Below are 21,535 nucleotides of genomic sequence, written 5' to 3'. Positions count from 1 at the left end.
AAATCGATATAGCTTACTTCTATTTTCTCAGCTTGTGTGTTAATGCAGACATCCCCAAGACAGAAAATCACCTCTGAAACCAGCAAAGCTACAGGGTCAAGTAGCAGTGTACTTGTGAGCACTCTATAAACATGTTCACACTGACTGTGTCTCTTACATGTCAGCTTCCTAGTGTCAGTGAGTAGCTGTATCCTTTAATATTCTTCCCAATTGTAAATATCCCTCAGTAAACAAGGATGTGTACCTTGGTCTTTTATTTGCATTTTGTCTCTTTCATGTGGAGGTGCGCAGGATAACTGTGTTATGAAGATGTAGTCTGGGAAAGAATAATTTCAAATTGTTTAACCACCACCTCCCAAAAAACTAAAAGGAAAAAAAGCGGTTTAAAGGAGGGGGAAGGCTTTATATCCTTTGAGGTAGCTGGATTAAGACAGTGATGGGTGGCTTTTCATGACGGCAGGGTATAGACTTGGAAGAGGAGACTTCATTGTATCATTCCAACCATTTGTTCTGATCAGAAATACAGGCTGAGCACAATTTTTAACTGCTTTCAACATACATTCTGGCGTGTTCGTTTCTTTAGGCTTTCAGGTTTTGGTTACATGCTGCTGGGAAGATAGTAGGTATGTTCGCAGAGAGTGGAAATGCCACCAGCTCCACAGTAGCCTCCTTCATCTCTGGTCAAGCTGGCTGGTTAGGAGGATGTGTGTGAGACCCTTGCTCATCAGGCAGGTTTGCCTTTTCTTAGTGCCGTCTACTTACTGGGGGTTTTCTGTTTTCTCATTAGCCAATATGTCTGTTGGGCTTCTGCCCAGCACATGTACCTTTAGTTATAAGATAAATGATAGGTTAAAAAGTATCTTAAATCCTAATGGTAAGAAAGTCCTAATAATTATAAAGTCAGACCTGGTGTCAGGTTTCTATGCGAATAGGCAAACCGTGTACTTTTAAGAGAAAATTCAGCTAGGACTTTCAAGTAAAAAACACTAATGAATATTGGTTAGCTGGCAGCAAACTTCTCAATGTTTTGTTTTGTCCTAATACAGGATTTGAGTTGCGTACGCAAATTTTAAGCGGGAATTCAATTTCACCCTGACTAAAAGAGGAAGAAAAACCTGGAGAAAAACCTAATAAAAATGGTATTGCAAATGGCATTGCAAGAACTTTGATCTGTGAAATTTCACATTTGTTGGCTTGTTCTAGACAAAAGCAGGAGTTGATCTTCAATTTTAAGAACATGTTTTCAATAATGGTTGCTTTGGGGTATATATCTGTCACTGAGAAGAAAGCCACTTTGCTATTTTTCAGCATTCTGTACCTTTCATTAGTTATGGCACATTGATAATTTTCAGATTATTAAACAGCTGTGTTATTCTTGCTCAGTTATACGGAGTTAACTAGTATTGTATTTTTATTCATAACTTTAGACAGTTTCATACCTTATTTTACAACTTCTTAATTCAATCAAAACATGCTGGCCTGCATTTTAATTAAAACAACTTGATTCGTTTATAAACCTGGCTTTATGAATTTTGATGGATGTATTTGGAAGAAGGCTTTAAAAGCCTTACTTTCTCATGAATTATAAACCGAAATTGTGTAATTAGATGATGAAATGTGCTGACAAAACAAAGCTAAAATTATGGAAAAATTGAATTGTGAACCAGCTGTTGCTTTAAAGGAAGAAAAAAAAATTTATGCAGTTTTCAGAAAAATATTTGCAAAGGGAAATACCTCAACTTCAGACTGAGTTTATTAATTCATAGAAAAACAAATTTGAGGAAGCAAATAATATTCATATATAGTAATCATATATGATAATCATATAATTTATATTTGACAGAAATAATAATCTGATCTGTTAGTTGTGGAATTACAATGATGAAATTAAAGACTTCAAAGAAAGGAGGTAGTAGGAACAAAGGGATGATGCCTATAATAATCTGGTATATGTAAATGACGCAGGACTACGAGAGCAATGTAGTAAGTGATGGCTTTTCTAACACTTCACATTTGTTTGGGGATGGCAAGCAAATTGATAAATATTTGAAATTCCTCTTCAATATATTGTCATTTATATGTGGAAATAAATTTAGAATTGCCCCCCCCCCATGCACCTTCAGCTTTTTTTTTGTAATTAAATACCTCAGATGAAGGAAAGCCTTAATGTTTGTAAAAGAGCTGACCTATCCACACTGTTCCTGAACCTCAGTGTGGCAGAGGATGAATCACAAGCTGTGAGAATGCAGGGCATGGGGGGTACCACCAGTGCTGTCTGGTACAACACGTTTGTGCACTGTGGTTCTGTACTAATTTTAAACTATTACCCTGGAACTTGTATAGCTGCTTTTGTTTACAAGAGTAACGTGAACTACAGGGACTGTATTCAAACCATACTTGCTGGTGATAAAATACTACATTTCTTTTCCACAAATATAAATTTTTACAGAGCAGGATGATATCAGAAGGTAATCAGATAGTTATAAACTCTCCCATCTATTTTTGTGTAGATACAGAATCACAGAATTGCTAAGGTTGGAAAAGACCTGTAAGATCATCAAATTAAACCATCAACCCAACACCACCATGCCCACTAAACCATGTCCCACAATGCCTCGTCCACATGTTCCTTGAACACCTCCAGGGATGGTGACTCCACCACTTCCCTGGGCAGCTTATTTACTAAAAGAGTGGTGAGACACTGGAAGAAATTTTTCCTAATATCCAGCCTGAACCTCCCCTGGTGCAACTTGAGGCCATATCCTCTTGTCCTGTCACTCGTCACTTGGGAGAAGAGACCAGCACCCACCTCTCTGCAACCCCCTTTCAGGTAGTTGTAGAGAGCTATGAGGTCTCCCCTCAGCCTCCTCTTCTCCAGACTGAACAACCCCAGTTCCCTCAGCCGCTCCTCATGAGACTTGTGTTCCAGACCCCTCACCAGCTTCATCGCCCTTCTCTGGACAAGCTCCAGCACCTCCACGTCCTTCTTGTAGTGAGGGGCCCAAAAGTGAACACAGTACTCGAGGTGCGGCCTCACCAGTGCTGAGTACAGGGGCACGATCACCTCCCTACTCCTGCTGGCCACACTATTTCTGATACAGGCCAGGATGTCATTGGCCTTCTTGGCCACCTGGGCACACTGCTGGCTCACATTCAGCCAGCTGTCAACCAACACCCCCAGGTCCTTTTCTGCGGGGCAGCTTTCCAGCCACTCGTCCCCAATCCTGTAGTGTTGCATGGGGTTGTTGTGACCCAAGTGCAGGACCCGGCACTTGGCCTTGTTGAACCTTCTTGGAAAACTGGGGGGAGGTAGTTGAGATTTTTAGTCCCACTGTAATTATCACACTGGCACTTTTAATCTTTAAGAAAAAAGGGATTTTTAGAGCTTGTTTTCTCAAAGTTACAGTAATTACCTCTAGGAACTTTTTATCATCCTAATAAAAATGCCTTCACCTGTGACAGCAACTTGCCAGTTTTTGTCTACATGGTCATAGTAAAAAAAAAAGAGAAATTGGGCCTCACTTTTAGAATACAGAGATAACTTGGCAGTTGTATTTATCATACAAGAAGAATAAAATTTTATCTGCCTTTTAAAAAGAGAAGAAAAAAAAATCATGTTTGAGGTTTTCTCACTAGCCTGTTGATACTCAGGCAAAAGCTTTTGATGGAAGAAGTCTGAAAAACCACATTTAGTTTAGTGCCGTAATCTCCTTACCTCTGCCATTTTGCAAACACCCTTTTTTGTCTTTCCTTGTTGCTTCAACCTCCATAGCTTGGAGAGTGACATATTTTTCCAAGCTTAGTATTTACACAGTGTTTTCTTTCAGCTGGTGAAACAACTGTATTCTTGTATATTTTTTTTTAGGGAGTTAAATGATCTATGCTGAGAATGTACAGCTTAGGGTGATGTCAGTTTGCTTTTTTTTATTCAAGAAGCACTGAAATGAACACTGGGAGCATTGTTTCAGTCTTGCATTTAGGAATGTGAGTATTTGTACTTGTATACTTCATTTCATCCAAACATAGCTGAGGGCATGCATGCAGAAGTTTTTATTGCTTCGGGTCAGCTTAAGGGGAGAAAAGTTTAACTTCGCTACTTCACTGAGAAGTGTGCATTATATAACCTTCAACATGTTTTTGAAAAATCTCATTGTTTAAAAAAGGCACTTTGTGCAGCAACATGTTGAAGACTGTGTTTTCTTTTAAATACGAATGTGTGCATGCACACCAAATACCCACCTAATCATTATTTCATGTCTGAAGTTAGAAGTTTATTGTAAATTTCAGAAACCTTAGATCATCCTGTAAAATTAACGCTAATGCTACAAAAGGCTAATTTTAATTTGTTAGCTAGAAAGTGTGTCACAATAGATTAACTTTATGGCTATTAAAAGGCTCTGTTATATTTGCAGTGGCTCTGTATGTATTCAGGAGAACTCTTGGCATCAAAAAATAAGCTAAAGGCACTTGCTAAGTTTTGTGTTTTATACAAGTTTTCATCCATTGTTGCATTGCTTCATTATTCTAATAGTATATTTCACAGCTTGAATACAGCAGTTTGAGCTAATATGAGAGCTTCTAAAGATAATAATCAGCTTCATATCATATCAAATCAAAGTTGATGTGGGGGAGAAAAATGTCTCTTCCTGCTTCTCATGATTTATATTTTTGACTTAGCTGATACCTGATCATTTAAGTATTTATTTTTTAGAAAAAGTAATGTGCGGTTTTTTTTTTACTTGATCATCCAAAACGAACACATGGAAAATAGCAGATGTTATGTCTTAAGGTCTGCTTGGGTACAAAGAAAACACTCAACTTTCTCATGTTATGACAGGGAGACACAGAACGCTCTCAGTGTTGCATCTGAAAGCACGCTGTTTGGTGGGGGATGGATGTGAATAGGACAGAAAGATGTGTGTGCTGATTTAACAGCAGGGAACCAAGCTGTCTGTTTCCTTTTTTTGCCTCTTCTCTTCCCTGCCCTCTTCTGCTTTTTCCCCTTTTCTTGAGGCTTCTACAGCTGAAGAACAAGGATGCCGAGGAAGGGAGGGAAGGTACTGGAAGTTGGGAACGGCTGGAGAGCAGAACGTGGCTTCCATTCATTGGCATGCTGGGTCCTTGGGTTTTGCTAATTAGGATATAGTGCCATACCTGAGCTGCCTTGGTGCCTTTTTTTTTTCCCCTCTGTGTTATTCTCCACTGGGAAGTCCTCCCATGCTGGTGGTTTTACCTGCAGCAGGTTAGCATATGCTGGCTCAGAGTCAGTAGAACCTCATGGACCAAAGGGTCTCAGAATGGTCAATCGTTGGACACCGTTCCCCAGTATGTATCCAAGTATCTGGACTTCCCATGGCTTGCACTGTTTTAACAACTCTTGCCTAGGTTGATGGGCAGTCTGTACAGTCCTGCGGGTATATTAGCCTGACTCCTGAACAGCCTGCTTGGGGAAAGAAAAGGATTTTAAGCATCCACCAACTCACGATCTTTAATGCGGGGTTCCACAGAACTACAGGCAATACTGTGGGTGTTGTATCTTCAGTCCTATTAAAAAGATTCCCAACATCTCAAAGATGCCTTCAGGCTGCTTTCTTGGTGTTTAGTTCATGTCAAATTTAAAGATAATCACTCTCATCCTGTAAGTCTTCATAAACCTTCCTCTACAGATGGTCAAATCTTTTGTAAAACTACCTTTAAAAAAGAAAAAATCATTAATATATTGCCTTAGTGTAATAAAAAAACCAATCCCACATACAAAAGGAACACCATTACCTCATTGCATTTATGTGTAAGTGAGGAATTTAGCAGAGGATTTAAAATTGAGTAGTATTTTGAACTTGGAGAGCCATGTGCTGGAAAGCCTGTCTATTTTATTATCTATATCAAACAGTGTCATAAAGCTTGCTACCTCCCCATGCAAACACTGCCTGGCTTGTAGCCTTAGACCATGGAAGCTACAGCAATATTACTCTAAGCAAAATGATGACATGTCACACATGATGGGAGTGAAGAATTACTGAGATTATCTTTTACAGATTGCTTGTTTGGTTGCCTCCAGTCTTAGCTTACATAAAATAAGGCTTTGAATAAAAAATGCAGACATTAATTACCATTTCAAATTTAGTTTAGGCATTGTAAAATCTTATGCTGAAAAAAAATAATTTCTTTGTGGGGAAGGCTTTCTAGGTTTCTAAAATTTGGTGAGGGGACCTGAATAAATGATAGAGGGTTTGCACTGAAATAATGAGAAAATCGGTATTTTGCATATGTCAAAAGTTGGAACAGGGTAAACTGTAGTAGTTGAACATTGTCTTTGAATGGCAGCATTTTTTGAGAGTGAATCAAACAAACTCTTATGTGAGTTGCACCTTCTAATTCTACTGCTTATATATGGTTCATGTCCTCTGATTTTTACCATCTGAATAGTATTGAAAGGGTATGATTCATATAGAGACTGAATTGCAGAGGAGTTTTGATTGCATTTTCAGTACTAAATTTCCTACCTGGACTAATTTAAATCCACAAATTTGACCTACTTCGTATGCACAGTTCTCCCTCTCACAAGGCCTTTTGCTTGAACTATCAAACTACTTAGGTTTCCTGTGTATTTAGGAGAGAGGCACTTTGGGAGTTGTTTTCAAAGCTGAAGAGATTAAATTAATTTAAGCTTCTAGGAAAAAATATGATAGCCCCTTCATAATTGTGAAGCAGATTTTATATTATTTGCTTAGAGGTAAATCCTTTCTTGTTCCTGGCAATGAATACAAGCACAGAAGAATAAAATCAGAAAGGTTAAGGCACCAAATGATTTTCAATTAGCAGAGGATATAAAAGGCAATAAGCTTCTACATACACATTATTTTCCTTTATAGTATCCATTAGTTAACAGAGATTAAGAGCAATCCACAAAAAATACAGAGAAACTAGTAGTAGTGGCGACTTTGTACATTGGTTTTCATGAAGAAGGTTAATTTGAGTAGGTACTTATGCAAACCATTTTAATAATCAGACAGTTGCACAGGCAAGAACAGGTAAAAGAAGAAGATTCAAACTGGAGATCTCTGGTGCCGCTCTCAGATGTTTGCAAGCTTGCACTTCTCCAAAGCGCTTTGTAGAAAAAGATCAAAATTCAAAAAGATCTTGGAAAAGCCATCTTAGAAAGATGGTCTGCCATCAACAAAATAATATTCAGTACAGAGGACTTCAGAAGATTTTAAAAAAAGAAAGGCAAGACGACAGCTCTCTTTTCCAGGATGTCTCTTGCCTACAGACCACCTGTTAACACAGGGAGACGAGAGTTTATTTCATTGTTCCTGTCAAAGGGGCCCCAGTGGGATCTTTGTGTTTAACTAAGTACCTGTCTAGGAAAAAATCTGGACTGACTGAATGGTGTCCCCAGAACAGTTGTTTACCATGAGGGCAGGGGTGGGAGTGGAGAGGAACACCTTACCTCAAGAGCTTGGATTCAGAGGGTGAAACACTAGAAGAGGTTGCATACAAATATTTTGGAATCTGCTTTCTTGGCTGCTTTCAGGATTAGGACGGTCAGGCATTTGTTTCATTGGAGAATGTTTAGACCCTGCCTCAGTGTTTGTATGGATTAGATAGTCTCTTGACATCTCTTCTGTTCTGTTTCTGTGCTTACTTGAAACCACTGCAGCTGTTTTACCACTTGAATGATTTCACAAAAAATAACCGAGATGAAATTGTGTCAAGTTAATGCTATGCGGCAGTGCTTGTGTTTCCAAAACAAGCAAACAAACAACAAAAATATAACCCCGGGAGCAAGTGACATCTGGAATGCGGGAAACCAAGATCTGAGATGTAAAAATCTGGATATAAAGGTTTTTCTTTTCCCAAAGTGAAGTGAAGGCCCCAGCTTGATCCATTAGTCATAAAATTGTCACTTTGCAAGTATGAAGTGCTAATACTCTCACACGTTAAGAGTGTGGCCATATAAAATGCTCATGTATATATTTTCAGGAATGGTCTGACAACACCTCTAAAGCTTCCTAAATTCTGCACATTGCCAGTTTCAGTATGTAATGGGGGATGTACTTTTTCAGTTTGCATAGAAACCCTGTCATGTCTGTCTATGTAACTTACCTGTGTAGGCAAACAGGATTTCAAATTTGGAGGCTGTAAGGCAAGTTAAAGAAAGAGGGAGAGTTAGCACCCTGTTCCTCCTATTCCAGCTTCCAAATTGCACATGTATACAAAACTCCTTAACACGAGCAAGATCATTCCCATTAGACTTCAGTACTGCACCACGTATCTCCATGTTTTTCCATTTAGAAATTAACTCACTTAGGTGTTGCCTGTTCACTTGCATGTGAATGGGAAAGGTAAAAACTAAGCGGGGTGATATGAGCATCATCACTTGTGTCCGAAGTGTGTGTCATGCAACCTCTTCCACATGCAGAGAGGATGGGTACTACAGGAGCTGGGCTTGGAGAGTCCCTCTCCACTATGCAGTTGGTATCAGCTTTCATATATTATCCAGTATTTCCTTTTCACGCTTATGGTCTAGACGACTATACTTTTTTAATTCCATTTTTTCTTAACGCTTTTCTATATATTCAATACTACTTGGAAAACCTGTTTTTAAATAGGAAAGGAAGGTCTCTAAGAACAGACACTATTTGCTTTGGTAACTGTCTGACCAGAAAGCTGCAGGTCATGCTTTCTATTTTGGTACGTTGAATTCTTTCCTTCATGGTAGCTAGGACGTGTCTACTAGGCTTTTATGTGAGGCTCTGGAAGAGATAGCGCTGTCGGTGCACGGCCCCTGTGCAAGAGCTCAGTCTTCTCTGTTCTTGGAAGGGAAGGGTGTGAGCATCTCACTACTCTTTGAAACCCAACTGCCAACTGTGTTTGACCAGAGCCCTGAATGAAGGATCTCAGGAGCAGAAATAAAGATACTTTTCTGTCAGCATTTAAGAATGGTTGTAGATGATAATTCTACTGCCTTTAAAAAGCTTTGTGCTCAGTGTGTGGATTTTAAAGACACTTCCCTGTCTTCTTGGTTGTACTTGTACGATGCAACCAGCCCCGCTCCATCCAGTGGGCCAAGCTGCCAGCATGCTCCATGGACAGTTGTGCTGGGCTGGGGAGCCGATGGCACCGCAGAATGGTTGGAAGTAGAGGGATGCTTAAGTTGGCAAGGGCTAGTAGGAGTGGTGTTCATCAAGCTGTCCTCTGCTCACTTCACAGAGGTTGACATCTTCCAGCATTTTCTATATTTTGTTGTTCAATTACTGTGAAAAGTCAACTTTAAAGAATAGGCAATTTAAGGATTCCATCTATTGTTATGCCAAATGAATACATGTGTTCCCTTGAGTAATAGTTGCTCATTTTGCAGGTGGTTGTTTTCATCTTCTGGTTGTTTGGAGGCAAAGCAGTAGCTACAATCTCTAGTTTCAATTTTTTGATTTTTTTTTTTTTTTTTAATTTAGGTTTTTCACTTGCTGCAGTCATACTTAGAATCAAAACAGCTCCTTAGTTCGGACTTTCAGCAGGGACTGGGTGACATCATTACCTGTGTAGGAACCAAACTGTGGTTGGCTAAAAGGTAAGATAAAACACAAGATATATATGTTTATACATACAGGTTACTAACATATGGAAGGCTTGGCTGATGGGGTTTTTTTAAATTATTTTTTATTTTGGCTAGGTGGACAGACTTATTTCTGTAGAAACATATAAAATTTGGATGCCTTATTGGCTTGCTGTTTTTTTAATCAAGATTATTTTTTTTCCAAAAAGTAAGGGGTGAAAAAACATACGTATACTTTACCTGTGTGCATTACTGTTTTTCAGTCATCTCTTAGTTCATTCTCAGCTAAATTTTATAGTCCAGTCATTTTTAAAAAAAAAAAAAAGGGCAAATGAAAATGCCTACAGAAGTAGCCTTTCTGAGGAAGGGATGAATGTTGCTTCTGGGCTAAGAGAAATATGCCACATATATGAGGTTTTTATGTTACTATTTTTCTCTGACTTTGACCTTAACAAAAAAGTGGTAGAAAAATATCATAGCAATTGTTGAAGCTATTAAAAGTATTTAGCTGCCTACAAACAATCAAGATAATTTTGGAAATGTTTTCCTTAGATTTCTGTAAAAGGATCTTCAGATGACCTACATACTGCAATCCAGAAACTTTTTTTCTTTGCTTTTTTTGTTTTGTTTTCTTTTAAATCTCTTGATCTCATCAATTGCTTTTGAAAATTCCCACCAAAAACTTTAAAGGAATCAGTTGTGGACAGAGAGTACAAGTCCTTGGCGTAGATAAATAACTGGGTAAAATATTCCAGAGTACAGTTTGCACAGTGGAGGGAGGTCACCAATGTAGTCTAGTGTGGATCTCTGATAACACCTATGTTGCTTTGTGATCATCAAAAGCAAAATCATAAGTGATTTGGAGAAGGGGGTTACTAGTGGCTTGAGGAATTCTTCTGCCAGTGTTAACTGAGTTGGGGTAATCAAGATACAGTTCATCTTTGAGGTGTCTCCTGAGAGAGTGAGAATGATGATATAGCAGGTAAAACTTGGTGTAAATAATTGTGAAATTATGCACATGAATAAAGCAGTCTGGACTTTACTTGGGGAAAGAGTGGTCTACTGAACAGATTTTTTGTTTGAAAAAAATCACTCTGACTCTTTCTTAGTAGAGCCCAAGAGGGGAGGGAGCAAATATCATAAAAAGACTGCAGAACAAAACAGAAAACACACATATGTTTGTGGATTAATCTGCATTGTATATTTAAATATCATGTAAATCCCGAAGAAGACAGAGTAGAAATGAGGAGCAGTAAAAAGACTGACAATAAGTGTAGAATAATTTCTAGATATGGGGAATGACTAAACAGGCTGCGATTTTTTTTTTTTTTTTTTTAGCTTGGAAAAGGGACAATGGAGGGATGACACGGAAAAAAATTTTAATGCTATGAATCGCATGGAAAGGGGATGGGAAATTAGTATCCTTTGCAATGCAAAGTGGCAGATCTAAAAGAAACAAAATAATGACGTTTTTGATGTAATTTTAGTTTAGCTATGGAACTTCATGATACAACATACTGTTGGTTTTAAACCTATCTGAACTTATAACAAATGATTGAAGAGAGTCGTGGAAGAAAAGCCCAGTGAGATTACTAAGTATGTAGATACCACAGTTGTCTCAAGAAATTCTTCAGCAACCTTGAAGGTTGAGAGAGAGGTTTTGGCAAGTGTCACTGTTCTCATGCTTCCCTTTGGTGTGTATCTGATCTCTGCCCCAGTGGGAGACATCATGGTGGATTTGGTGGACCTTTTGACTTGGCTCAGCATAAGCACTGTTCAGTGTTTAAATGAGAATGGTAATTTACTTAATTAAATTAAATCCATTGATACTGTTATAAAGGAAAAAACCAAACACCGGAGACCAAATTCAGTAGAAAGATACTAGTGCTAAATAATTCAAACCTCTTTCTCCTGCAGCAAATAGGTAAGCGCCAGGCTCTGTTCATTACAAATTTTAAATAAATTCTATGTTTTCAAAGTATTTTTTAGAACTGGCCTTTTTAATACATTAGTCATATTAGTGCTGACTTTTTTTTTTGGTATTATCTGCAGAAAGGAAATGTTTTCAGGCTGTCTCTAAGACATCCTGGTACCTGGTATAGGCATTTGCCTGAAGAGAGGTATCATCTCTTTCACTTGCCTGTAAAAAGCCACAGCTGTAAGTGCTAATATTAACCCTCTCTTAGTAACACAATTTCATTTTGTCAGTTTGTTGTAACCTTCTTTTCATATTCATGCATTCTCAATTATGCAGTTAATGCTATACATAAAGTTTTTTTAGATGTCTTTCTCCCCTGATAGTAAAATTTTATATTACGAGCATAGAGATTTGCAACACTAAATTAAGGTATTGGTTTTTCTACAGGCAGAAACTCTTTGCAAATTTCCAATGTACTTTATCATTCTCTCTGAGCCCATACAGCCATATGTCCGTAGGCACACTTTGAGCTAAGGTGTGTTTTCTTTTTTTTTTCTTTTTTTTCTTTTTCCTTTTTTTCCTTTTTTCTTTCTTTTTTCTTTTTTTTCTTTTTTTTTCTTTTTTTTTCTTTTTTTTTTTTTTAAATCTAAACAAAGCAGGTAAAATATCCATTAAATGTTTGGTAACCAAATTTACTTCCAAGTATGTTTTAAACTTAACTCTATAATAAATGCTAAAGCTGAACAAATTTGCTTGCCTCTTAACCTTCTGCTTGAGATAAATGTGTTAAGAGTGGTGTGATTTAAAAACAAATCAAACAAACAAAAATACCCCAACAAACAACCCAAACAAACAAAGACATTGAAATAGATGGTATTTTCTGCTGGTTTTAGTCTCCCACATTCAGTGTGCAGCTTTACCATTTATATTTGGCTGTGTGGAGCTGAACAACTGTTCTGTGATGACTGGTGCGTTTGGGGGTTTTCGTTGTTGTTGTTTTCTCTTTTTCTTGTTTTAAAGGAGTTTTGGAAGGTTGTTTGGCAACTGAGTTGTGAAACGCAGTAAGTCCGTCTGTGCAGGTTTCTGGATGTTGGGAGAGCATATCAGGAAGCCAGCATTTCATTCGTGCCCTGTTGTTACCCTTCCTGGTACGCATCTGCTGCTGGTCACTGTCAGACAGGTTGTTGGCTGGTTGGACCCTTGGTCCATGTGCAGTCATTCTTACCTTCTTACTATTCAGGCAAAGAGAGTGAGTACCACAGAGAAAAATTAATGAATCTCCATCTATTTCTTCTGCCTTTCTCATAAGGAGATGACTTCACATGTTACTGATACTGTAGTGCAGTGATTGTTTGAAAAGAGGGTATTAGAAGCACTCACTATTAAACTTAAATGGGTAAAAAAAGTTAAAATAACAGAAAAGTGGTTTGTGAATTTGGGGAAATGGGGAATTATTTCCAAACATCAGTCTTCATTCACATTTCTGTGCTAGTTCTGTAAAGTTCTTGCTGGTGTTCTTTCAACTGTATAGTTCCTTTGTATTATGGGACAAACTTCTCTGAGAAACCTGAATTACAAAATTTTGGATTGCATAAGTAGTTCTTAAAAATGAGGCTCAGTTGTCATGTATGTATATCTGGAGGAAAGATTATCATTCTTCAGCTGTTTGCGAACTGGGTGGGGTTTTTTGTTTGTTTGGGTTTTGTTTTTTTTGTTTTACCTTTTCAGGGCCAGAACGTATTGGTGTAGAATAGCTCAAGAAACTATTGCGCGTTCCCTGTAATATAATCATCTCTTCTCCCTCCCCCACCTGATTTTGCTTTAGAGAATAAGATAATGGCTCACATTCCCCAAAAAGGAATTTCATAAAACATTCACTTTTTCAGCTGGACAGGCTTCTGATGTTAATGGGACATGGTTGCTTTTTCTGGTCTGTAGCATATATTAAAATATCAGAAGAAAAAAACAATCTTTCTTCCACCTTCCTTTTTTTTTTTTACATCTTCAAAATAATAATGTCTTTGAGTATTCAAAAGTAGTATTTCCATTTTTGATGTTTTGGTGAATGAGACCTGCCTTCCTTCCACTTCTCAAGGTGATGTTTGAAACTTTTCACTTTACTTGCAGGTTTATACTTCATTTGGTGTTTTTATTTTGTTTTAGAATATGCTTGTTTGTTAGTCTAAAGTGGTTTAGTAATGTTATTGCTTCCCTCCCCCCTCCCACCAGTGTTAGTTTATTGTATTCTTTGCAATTATGGGAGATGCAGGGTGTTTGAGAAGAACAGAAATTAAAAAATACATAAAATCTGCTTTGTTGGAGAACTGAGGTGATGGAATGAAGTGATGGAAATTAGTCTGGTGAAAGCTTCAAAAAAATAATCAATGTATCAAGGTAAGCTTTTGAAAGAGTTCAAAGCTCTTTCACATGAATTTAAAAAAAAAAAAAGTAGTTTTTAGCTCAACTGCATACCAAGTAGTTACAAGACTACCTCTACGTTAGCCGCCTGCTTCATAAATATAGAAAGATAAAAGAGAAGCCTTTGGAGCTGGTAATTTGTTATACAGAAGTCCTGGAAATATCTGTCTTGTTTCATTTGTAGCCTTTGGCATGGCAAAGTATTGCTATTGGAAAATTTGTGAAATCATGTCATTGCACAGCTTTGCTGTAGGATGCTGTCTTCCAGTGCTTTTAGTTTGAATTTTTTTTTTGTTGCCTTCCTTCTTACTGGAGCCCACAGAAGGGGGAAAAGACTTTGAGGTTCTGCCAGAAGTCAAATAATACATTCTGCTAACCTCTAGCTGTGTGTCATTCTTAGCTGAGAACTTGTCTGCACTGGGAAAGTTTACTTGTAAGAAGGCTGCTTTCTTGAAACTAACTTGTGTGGAATAGCCTTGTAAAAAACCAACTGGCTTTGCATTTTGCAAAGAGTAACTAGTTCGTCTGGAATGGACCGCCTGTGGAGTGTGCGCTTAGCTTTATAACCCATATATCCTGTGCTCTGCGGTGCCGCTGCTTAGCGCTCTGCTTTATGGATGGGACTGTTAAAAATACAGGTGGGTCCTGATGTAGGTAGAGGCACAAGATTCAAGCTCACACAACAAAGTTATTCCAGGCTTGGGCTCAAAATCAGATTCACTGTCCACTGAGATACTTGCTGCTCAGTTTTCTTCAGGCTGACTCTAGGATGATCCAGCTATAACTGCTCTGAATGAGGGATATCTCACAGGCATTTTATAACACTACAGAGTATCTTAACTTGCCAAGTTGATGGCCGTGGCACTCCATCAAGCCTGTAATGTCCTCTTTCCCCCTCCACTTTTGGCAGTGTTATGTGAGTGACAACAGGCAGACAACCAGTCTTAGGTCCTTCCTAGAAGGAACTTCATGCAAGGTGCATTTGAGCCATTTGTGTGGAAAGCAAGGATGTGGTCTCGCTGTGGTTTCAGGACTTTGTGGCTCGAAGAATGTAACCTAAATAGGCCCTTATTCTTCTCATTGCCCCTTAGGAGAGAGAGAGGTAATTTCTAGTGAGGAGGCTATTAAAAGACAAAACAGTGTTTTGTGCTCTTTACAGTGGCTGTGTGGAGGTTTCCAGGGGCGTGTGCAGGTGTATCTAGATATAGGTGCAAGATGCCCATGATTCTCTGCAGCTTTGCAAGCAACTTCTGTCTGATTTTTGGAAGGGGGATATTATTTGGGACCTGGAAGGGGCTTTTTGTACTTTCAAAAGAGCAAGAAGGCAACAAATAAGGAGAAGGTAAGATCATCCTCCTTGGCAGAGTGGTCTTTCTCTTCAGATAAGTCCCTTGCTTCTTCCTCTTCCACTACATCAAGACGAACCTTCTAGTCCTTCCAAGGCCATGTCTGCCTTTGGCATCCTCCTGTTTTCTAACTTTTTCATTTCTGTCTTTAAAACCTACACATTGAGCAGTGCAGTTAATTATCTGTTAATTATTAATCTGTTAATAATCTGTTAATTATGTCTGTATGCATTATACAGCCGTGTTCAAAAATTGAAAATAGTTTTAATGACTGAGCTTGGCTCTGTGGAAGTCCTATTTACTTGGTTTCAAATTAAAAAGTTACTTTCTGTCAGCTGGGCTGGAGCAATAATTCATGCGTGTGCTCTTACACACACAGAACATCAAGAGAAATTTTTGTTGTCCTGTTCCAGCTGAAAGCAAAGCATACCAGTATGAACAGTTACTGCACATCAGGTGCACAGTGGTAATTTATTAATCTGCACTTTCTGACCCATGAGCCTAATTTAGCCTGGTTAGTCTTTGCTTTTGAGAGCAGAGTCATAACAGTTACATCATTGTTCATAAATGTATTCTTGGAGGCATTGATTTAAATCTTATGTGCTTTTAGCAGGCTAATTCAGGTTTCTGTGCTGCTCCAAGTCCACTCTTTCACCAGTTTTGATAACAGTATCCTTAACGCAGCTACAAATTCTTTATTTAGGCAGTGATTGCTTGTTTTGGAACACTTACTTTGGGTATCAGTAGAGATGTTTAAACTTCAGACTGAAGTTTAAGATGTACTTTGCATAAGATAAAACATTTGTTGACTCTGGTTCATAGGTGTACTCCTAAATTAAATACAAATATTCAGGGAATATTAAGAATTGAATAAGGTTGTTTAAGGTGTGTTCCCTCCACCAGTGCAACATTCAGAGTAGGCACAAACCATGTACAATTACAGGACGTATATCCGCAGTCATATCTGAAAACACTTTCCAATAAATAAACGAAAGAGTTTTAGTAGCTTGCCTCTTTATAGATGAAAACCTATTAATGTGATGTTAATTGTGTAAAATTCATTAAATTTGCACATGGGATTAATCTGACTTCTAAGTTTTTTAGGATGCTTCTAAGGGATCATATGCCGTTCTCATTAAGAGAATAAAAAAGAGAACAGACGGGATTACTTTATCAATCCAGTATGCTAAAAACAACACCAACAAAACACAACCTTTTAGTATCATTCACCAAGGACAGCCAGAGCACAAATTAATTTTTCTAAGTAGCTGAAACTCAGGATGTTCTTGGTGGTATCACAATGAAAAAATAATTTGTGTAGTTTCTTTTTGAAGCAATGAATCCTCTGCCTTTTCCAGGGAAACTAACAGCAACATAATAGTCTGGCTTTGGTGGTGGTAGAAGAACTTAAATCACCAGACCAGCAACTTTCCCTTTGGGGAAAATGCCTGCTTTAATGCAGGATGAGCTGGTCTTAGAGAATGGGCAAGTCAAGGGGACTGTGCACATGATAATTACTCCGAGAAGATCTCAACAGCACCAAGTAGGCAAGCAGCTGCGCTGTTTCTAGATGTTTGTATTTCTATGAGTGTGTTCCTGCGCTTCCAGGAACTCGGCAAGGATTACTTGGTAGTGTAGGCTTCATTTTTTTTTTTTTTTTAAATGCTTTCCATTAAATGTGGGTCTGTCGGCTGTGATACTCGCTGATGTGCTGGTTTTGTATTACATGGTTAAAAATGCTACGGACAAAGTTTAATAATTAAATCCATTATTAATGTCTCCTCAAGAAGACGAGAGGAAGGCAGTGCATGTTGATTCAGTGCTACAGATGTGGGCTGTGAGAGAAAATAGATTAAAATATGTAGGCTGCCTTCTAAACAAATATACCCCCCAAAACCTCAGTCTTTAGAATACTGCAGGATTTGAAAGCTAATAACCAAAACAATGGGAGATTTAATCTTTTAAGCAGCTGCTCCTTGTATGTATAGGTAGGATTTTCATAAGCTTTGTCACTTCCATGAGTGACAAACGATCATTTTCCAGATCTCTCTGCAGGTAAAATGTGGTCAGTACAAGGCCAGCTTGGCCTGGTTCATCAGCAACCCTTCAAGGATAAAAACCCCTGTGGATAGCCCCCTAAGGATTATGTAGAGTTGACTGTATTGAGACTAAAACATCACAGAAGATGTACTTCTTGGTGGGTTTAGAAGATATTCTAGCTGATAAAATTGCAGGTCATGTATCAGAAGAATCTGGCCACCAGAAGAAAAAATACTCTACAGAGATTTGCCATTCTTTAGGAAGGACTAGGCTGGAAGTTGATAGGGAGGGAAAGGTACACTGTAAAGCTAAAATTTAGTTGCCAGTGTGCCAGCCTGAAGAGCTGAGATTATTGAAGACAAAGGCAGACTGGGAAACTCAGAATAGGAAGTTGTGTAGACCTCATCCCCAAGTACCAGCTTGGCGTTAAGACATGTTGGACTTAATCCAAATTCTTCCCTGCATTTATGCCAGAGCTAAAGGTGAAATTCCAGCCTCCATTGTTATGTAAAATGTTGACTCATCAGAAATGTTTTTAAAGGTCAGAAATACTGAACTTTAGAAGTTCAGAAATACAAGAATTTGTGCAAAGGCTTTTGCAATACCATCCTGTGTATTAGCTAGAAGTTTAAGAAACCAATTTGATTTATCTGTTGGAAGCAAAAACTATCCATAATATTGGTGGAAAGAAAGTAGGAGAGTTTGGGGTTTAAATTCAACACCAGCAGGCTGATTTATTTTCTGCCAGCTAAAATACAAAATTTAATAGGTGTTGCTGAGGGGTTTTTTTGACAATAATATTTAAACAGAAGAATAGGGTGGTATTTAGCTATTACAGGTTTTCTTTTTCTTTTAATACGGGGCTCTTCCTAAAATACTATTGCTAAGTTTAATCCTGTGAAAAGGTCTTCCTTCCAGGAATTTTAGGCTTTTTCAGCCTTTCCAAAGGCTCCAGAAACATACAGCATTACAGTAAGAGTGACTTTTTCATTAAAGACCAGAGAAGGAGTAGGCAGTTCATTTAAATAATGGATCACTTTGGAAATTGAAGTGGAAACAGTCGCACAAGTCATAAGGACGATTCTCTTCTTGTTCTCAAGGCAGCTATGAATTGGCCTTTGGAAGAGTTGCCCTTGTAATCTTGCCAGCACTGGTTTCTCTACCCTGATGCTTAAGAGTGTCATGAACTTTTTGGACAAAATACAAGGATTTGTAGGAAGCTTTGTAAGTTGTATAATTCTGACTGGAGTTATACATTAGCTTGTTTTATGAGCCAAATCTTGTCATCCATTTTTAAAGATTGAGGCTGAGAGTAACCAATTTGAGTGTGTAGATTAGAAGTAGCTAACAGTCATTTAAACACTGTACTCGGAAAAAATGTTGGCTGACACCCTGTGTAGTTATGTATTGTTTTACTGTAACCAAAACTGATGTACTTGTTACATGTTATTAGGAGGAAATTCTGTTTTGTTCATTATTTAATGAAGTTATATTCCAGTTTGACTAATGAGATTAGCTTGCATTCATAAAGCAGCACTGGCTGAAAGATTTGAAATCTTTCAGACTCTCCTAAGACCTTGGAGACTGCAAAACACAGAGCTTTTCTGAGACCTTTTACAAAAGTTTTTTTTTTAGATATCCCTAAGATAGGTAACTACACTAAGATACCTACAGCTAAACTAATTCACGAGAGAGATGTTACGGGTTTTTATTTAATAGACATTGATTGGCAGGTTGCATTTGAAATTTGTTAAGGGCTCATTGAGAGTTTGAGCAAATATGCTTTGGTTTTTATGTTGTTAGATGTTTAGTAAATACCGTAAGTTGCTGAGTATTTATAGTGCTTGTTCTGCTAATAATTTTGCAACATCTGTTTCTTAATGAGGAAAAATATGAGCAAAATAAACTACCTCTTTGGATAACACTGAATTTCTATTGACTAGGATAACCAAAACCTAATGTTATAAACATTAACACAAACAACTTTGATTTCAAAATCAGTGACTTGTATCTATCTTTTTATGTAACAAATGCAGTATATTAATTTTACTGTTATTGTTGTTGATCTCTAAGTGAGATGATGCTCTTTTGGAAAAAGAGGAGTGATCCAGGAGAAAATAGTTATCATGTTTTTAAGTCATCTGACTTACTGTCATTGCAAATTGGGTGTTTGAGAAAAGAATGAGAATCTGCAGAAGTTGTGCATCAAAATTCTTCGGTGCTTGCCCTACATAAAGGTGTGTTGGCATCCTCGTTTATATATAGAAATCTGAGCGGTTATAAATGGTGTCCTGTAATGAGTAGAAATGACGTTTAAGGGCCTCTGCAGACCTTAGTGGTTAGAGGAGCAAGAGGTTGTATATTTAGTTTGTTTAAATCTTTTTCCCAGTGTTCTGACAGAATTGAGGCCAAATAGTGTGAGTTTTCCATGTTCTTTGCTCCTTGTTGTTTCCCTTGGAAGAGGAGGTAATTTGCTCTGTAATTCATTAATGTTGATCTTCTTTAAAATAAACAGTAATACAAGAGAAACTGAATTTCTAAAATTCAAGCCGTATGTTCCTGATAGAGTTGAAACTGTGTGTGTGAGCAGGGTACACAGGAGGTCTGTGACCACATATTGCTGATTTCTTCAATAAATGCCAGTTTGGTTTGCATTGGACCTGCCATCCAAAATAAGCGAACCAATGACTACCTTAAATTCAGCATGACTTAACTATAAAAGGTGAATCAAACTTTTAAAAAATATTTGCAGAGCTCAAAACTGTGCAAATCTAGGATTGATTTCATGTTATGCAGACCTAAGCTGCAGTTAGTGGTACTTAAAGGCGGTAAAGGCAGAACAGAAATCAAAGCTGTCCCTGTGCTACTGTAGGTAGCCAAAGCCAGCTGGAGCAAAACGCAGCATTGCATGTGGAGCTTCTGAACTTGCCCAGTCTGATTTACATCTACAGAGAGGGAATATCTCCTGAAGAGTATGCTTCCTGATTCACCTACCAGGCAGTTCCTTGTTGAAAACAAATAACTTATTGTTACTGTGGTCATATAATATTCTGTAAGTGCTTAACCTGGGCCTCTTCACAGGCATTTGAACAGCAGCCTGAGATTTAAAAGGATTATTTAGTTCCATTAACCTTTTTCTCTTAAAAAAAACCCCTGGACTCCAATGGCTAACAAAAGATTTCCTCATGCCAGTGACTTCAACTCTTTTCTGATTTTTATATTCACATACCAGAATTGGAAATGAAATTACAAAGTCTGACTACCCTATCCCCAGTGACTTATTCAGCATTAATGATAAGAAATTGGCTAGGTTTGGAAGACTTTATTTTCAGGATCTAATCCAGAAATCTGCTATAATGTGTCAAAATTAATAGTATGGAAACTGGCACCTGTGTTTTCAGATTTGTCTATTGTTCAGCTATGCCTACCTAAAATAACAGTTAAAAAAAGACACATTTTTTTCCCCATACTGAAGATGCTGTTAGGCTGGAGCTTTGGGCAGTAAAAAAAAAATATCTGTAGACCCTTTAAAACCTTCGTCCCTTTAACTTTTTTGACTTGTGTTCTTTCAGTCACCTTGTATCTTCTATGGAGTTTTGTGACAATCTAGTAGGGACACAGCAGCTCCTCCTGTCATTGTTTCATTCTCCTTGATTAAATTAGAAACGCGTTTCTTCTGGGCCTTTTTCTTTCTAAACAGTAATCCTTTCCATCCCTGCCTGTGCTTCTGAAGGTTGCAGGTGTCATCTTCTCTGGCTGGCAGGTCAAGTCTGTGACGATGCTTGCTTTTTATGTTTCTCAGGGCAGACAGCCTTTGACCTCTTTTCAGTCCGATGTTTTGAAATATTCTGCAATATTCACTGTTAGTGAAATTTAACTGAGTGGTGAAATTTATCTCAGTGGTCGTCTGTGAGCTGATTTTTATTTCCACCTGGACAATCAACCTCCAAGTATGGCACCAAGAAGGAGTGCTAGAAACTGTGAGATAAGCTTCTAAGTACAGTGAGATTCCTGGAGCAGGTTGGCTATAAACTCTGTATCCAAACAGAAACAAAAAGCAACAAGATGAACTTCTGAAAATTATGTTTTAATGCATTTGGGCATGGTATGTAGGGTGAGCATTGGGTCTTTGGTACCAGCTGTTTGACTTCACAAATCTGCTGTTGTTACACCAACCTACTTGCTAATGTAGACAAAGCATTATTTTAATGAGGTATGGATCTCTGTGCTGATGTCACTAGCCTGCTATTAGTATAG

At 38.0% G+C, this 21,535-nt stretch overlaps 1 protein-coding gene across 1 annotated transcript in view; it reads left to right on the top strand.

The window, feature by feature from the left end:
- Positions 1–21,535, top strand: part of THADA (THADA armadillo repeat containing) — a 166,465-nt gene that overhangs the window by 94,070 nt on the left and 50,860 nt on the right. Inside the window, exon 29 of the mRNA XM_059835931.1 lies at positions 9,456–9,571. Within this exon, the coding sequence (XP_059691914.1) occupies positions 9,456–9,571 (116 nt within the window). The remainder of the gene's footprint in view (positions 1–9,455; positions 9,572–21,535) is intronic.

Source organism: Gavia stellata, chromosome 2 (genome assembly GCF_030936135.1).
Source record: "Gavia stellata isolate bGavSte3 chromosome 2, bGavSte3.hap2, whole genome shotgun sequence".
NCBI lineage: Eukaryota > Metazoa > Chordata > Aves > Gaviiformes > Gaviidae > Gavia > Gavia stellata.
Note: the sequence above shows the minus strand (reverse complement) of the source record. Positions and strands in the feature narration are given on the sequence as shown.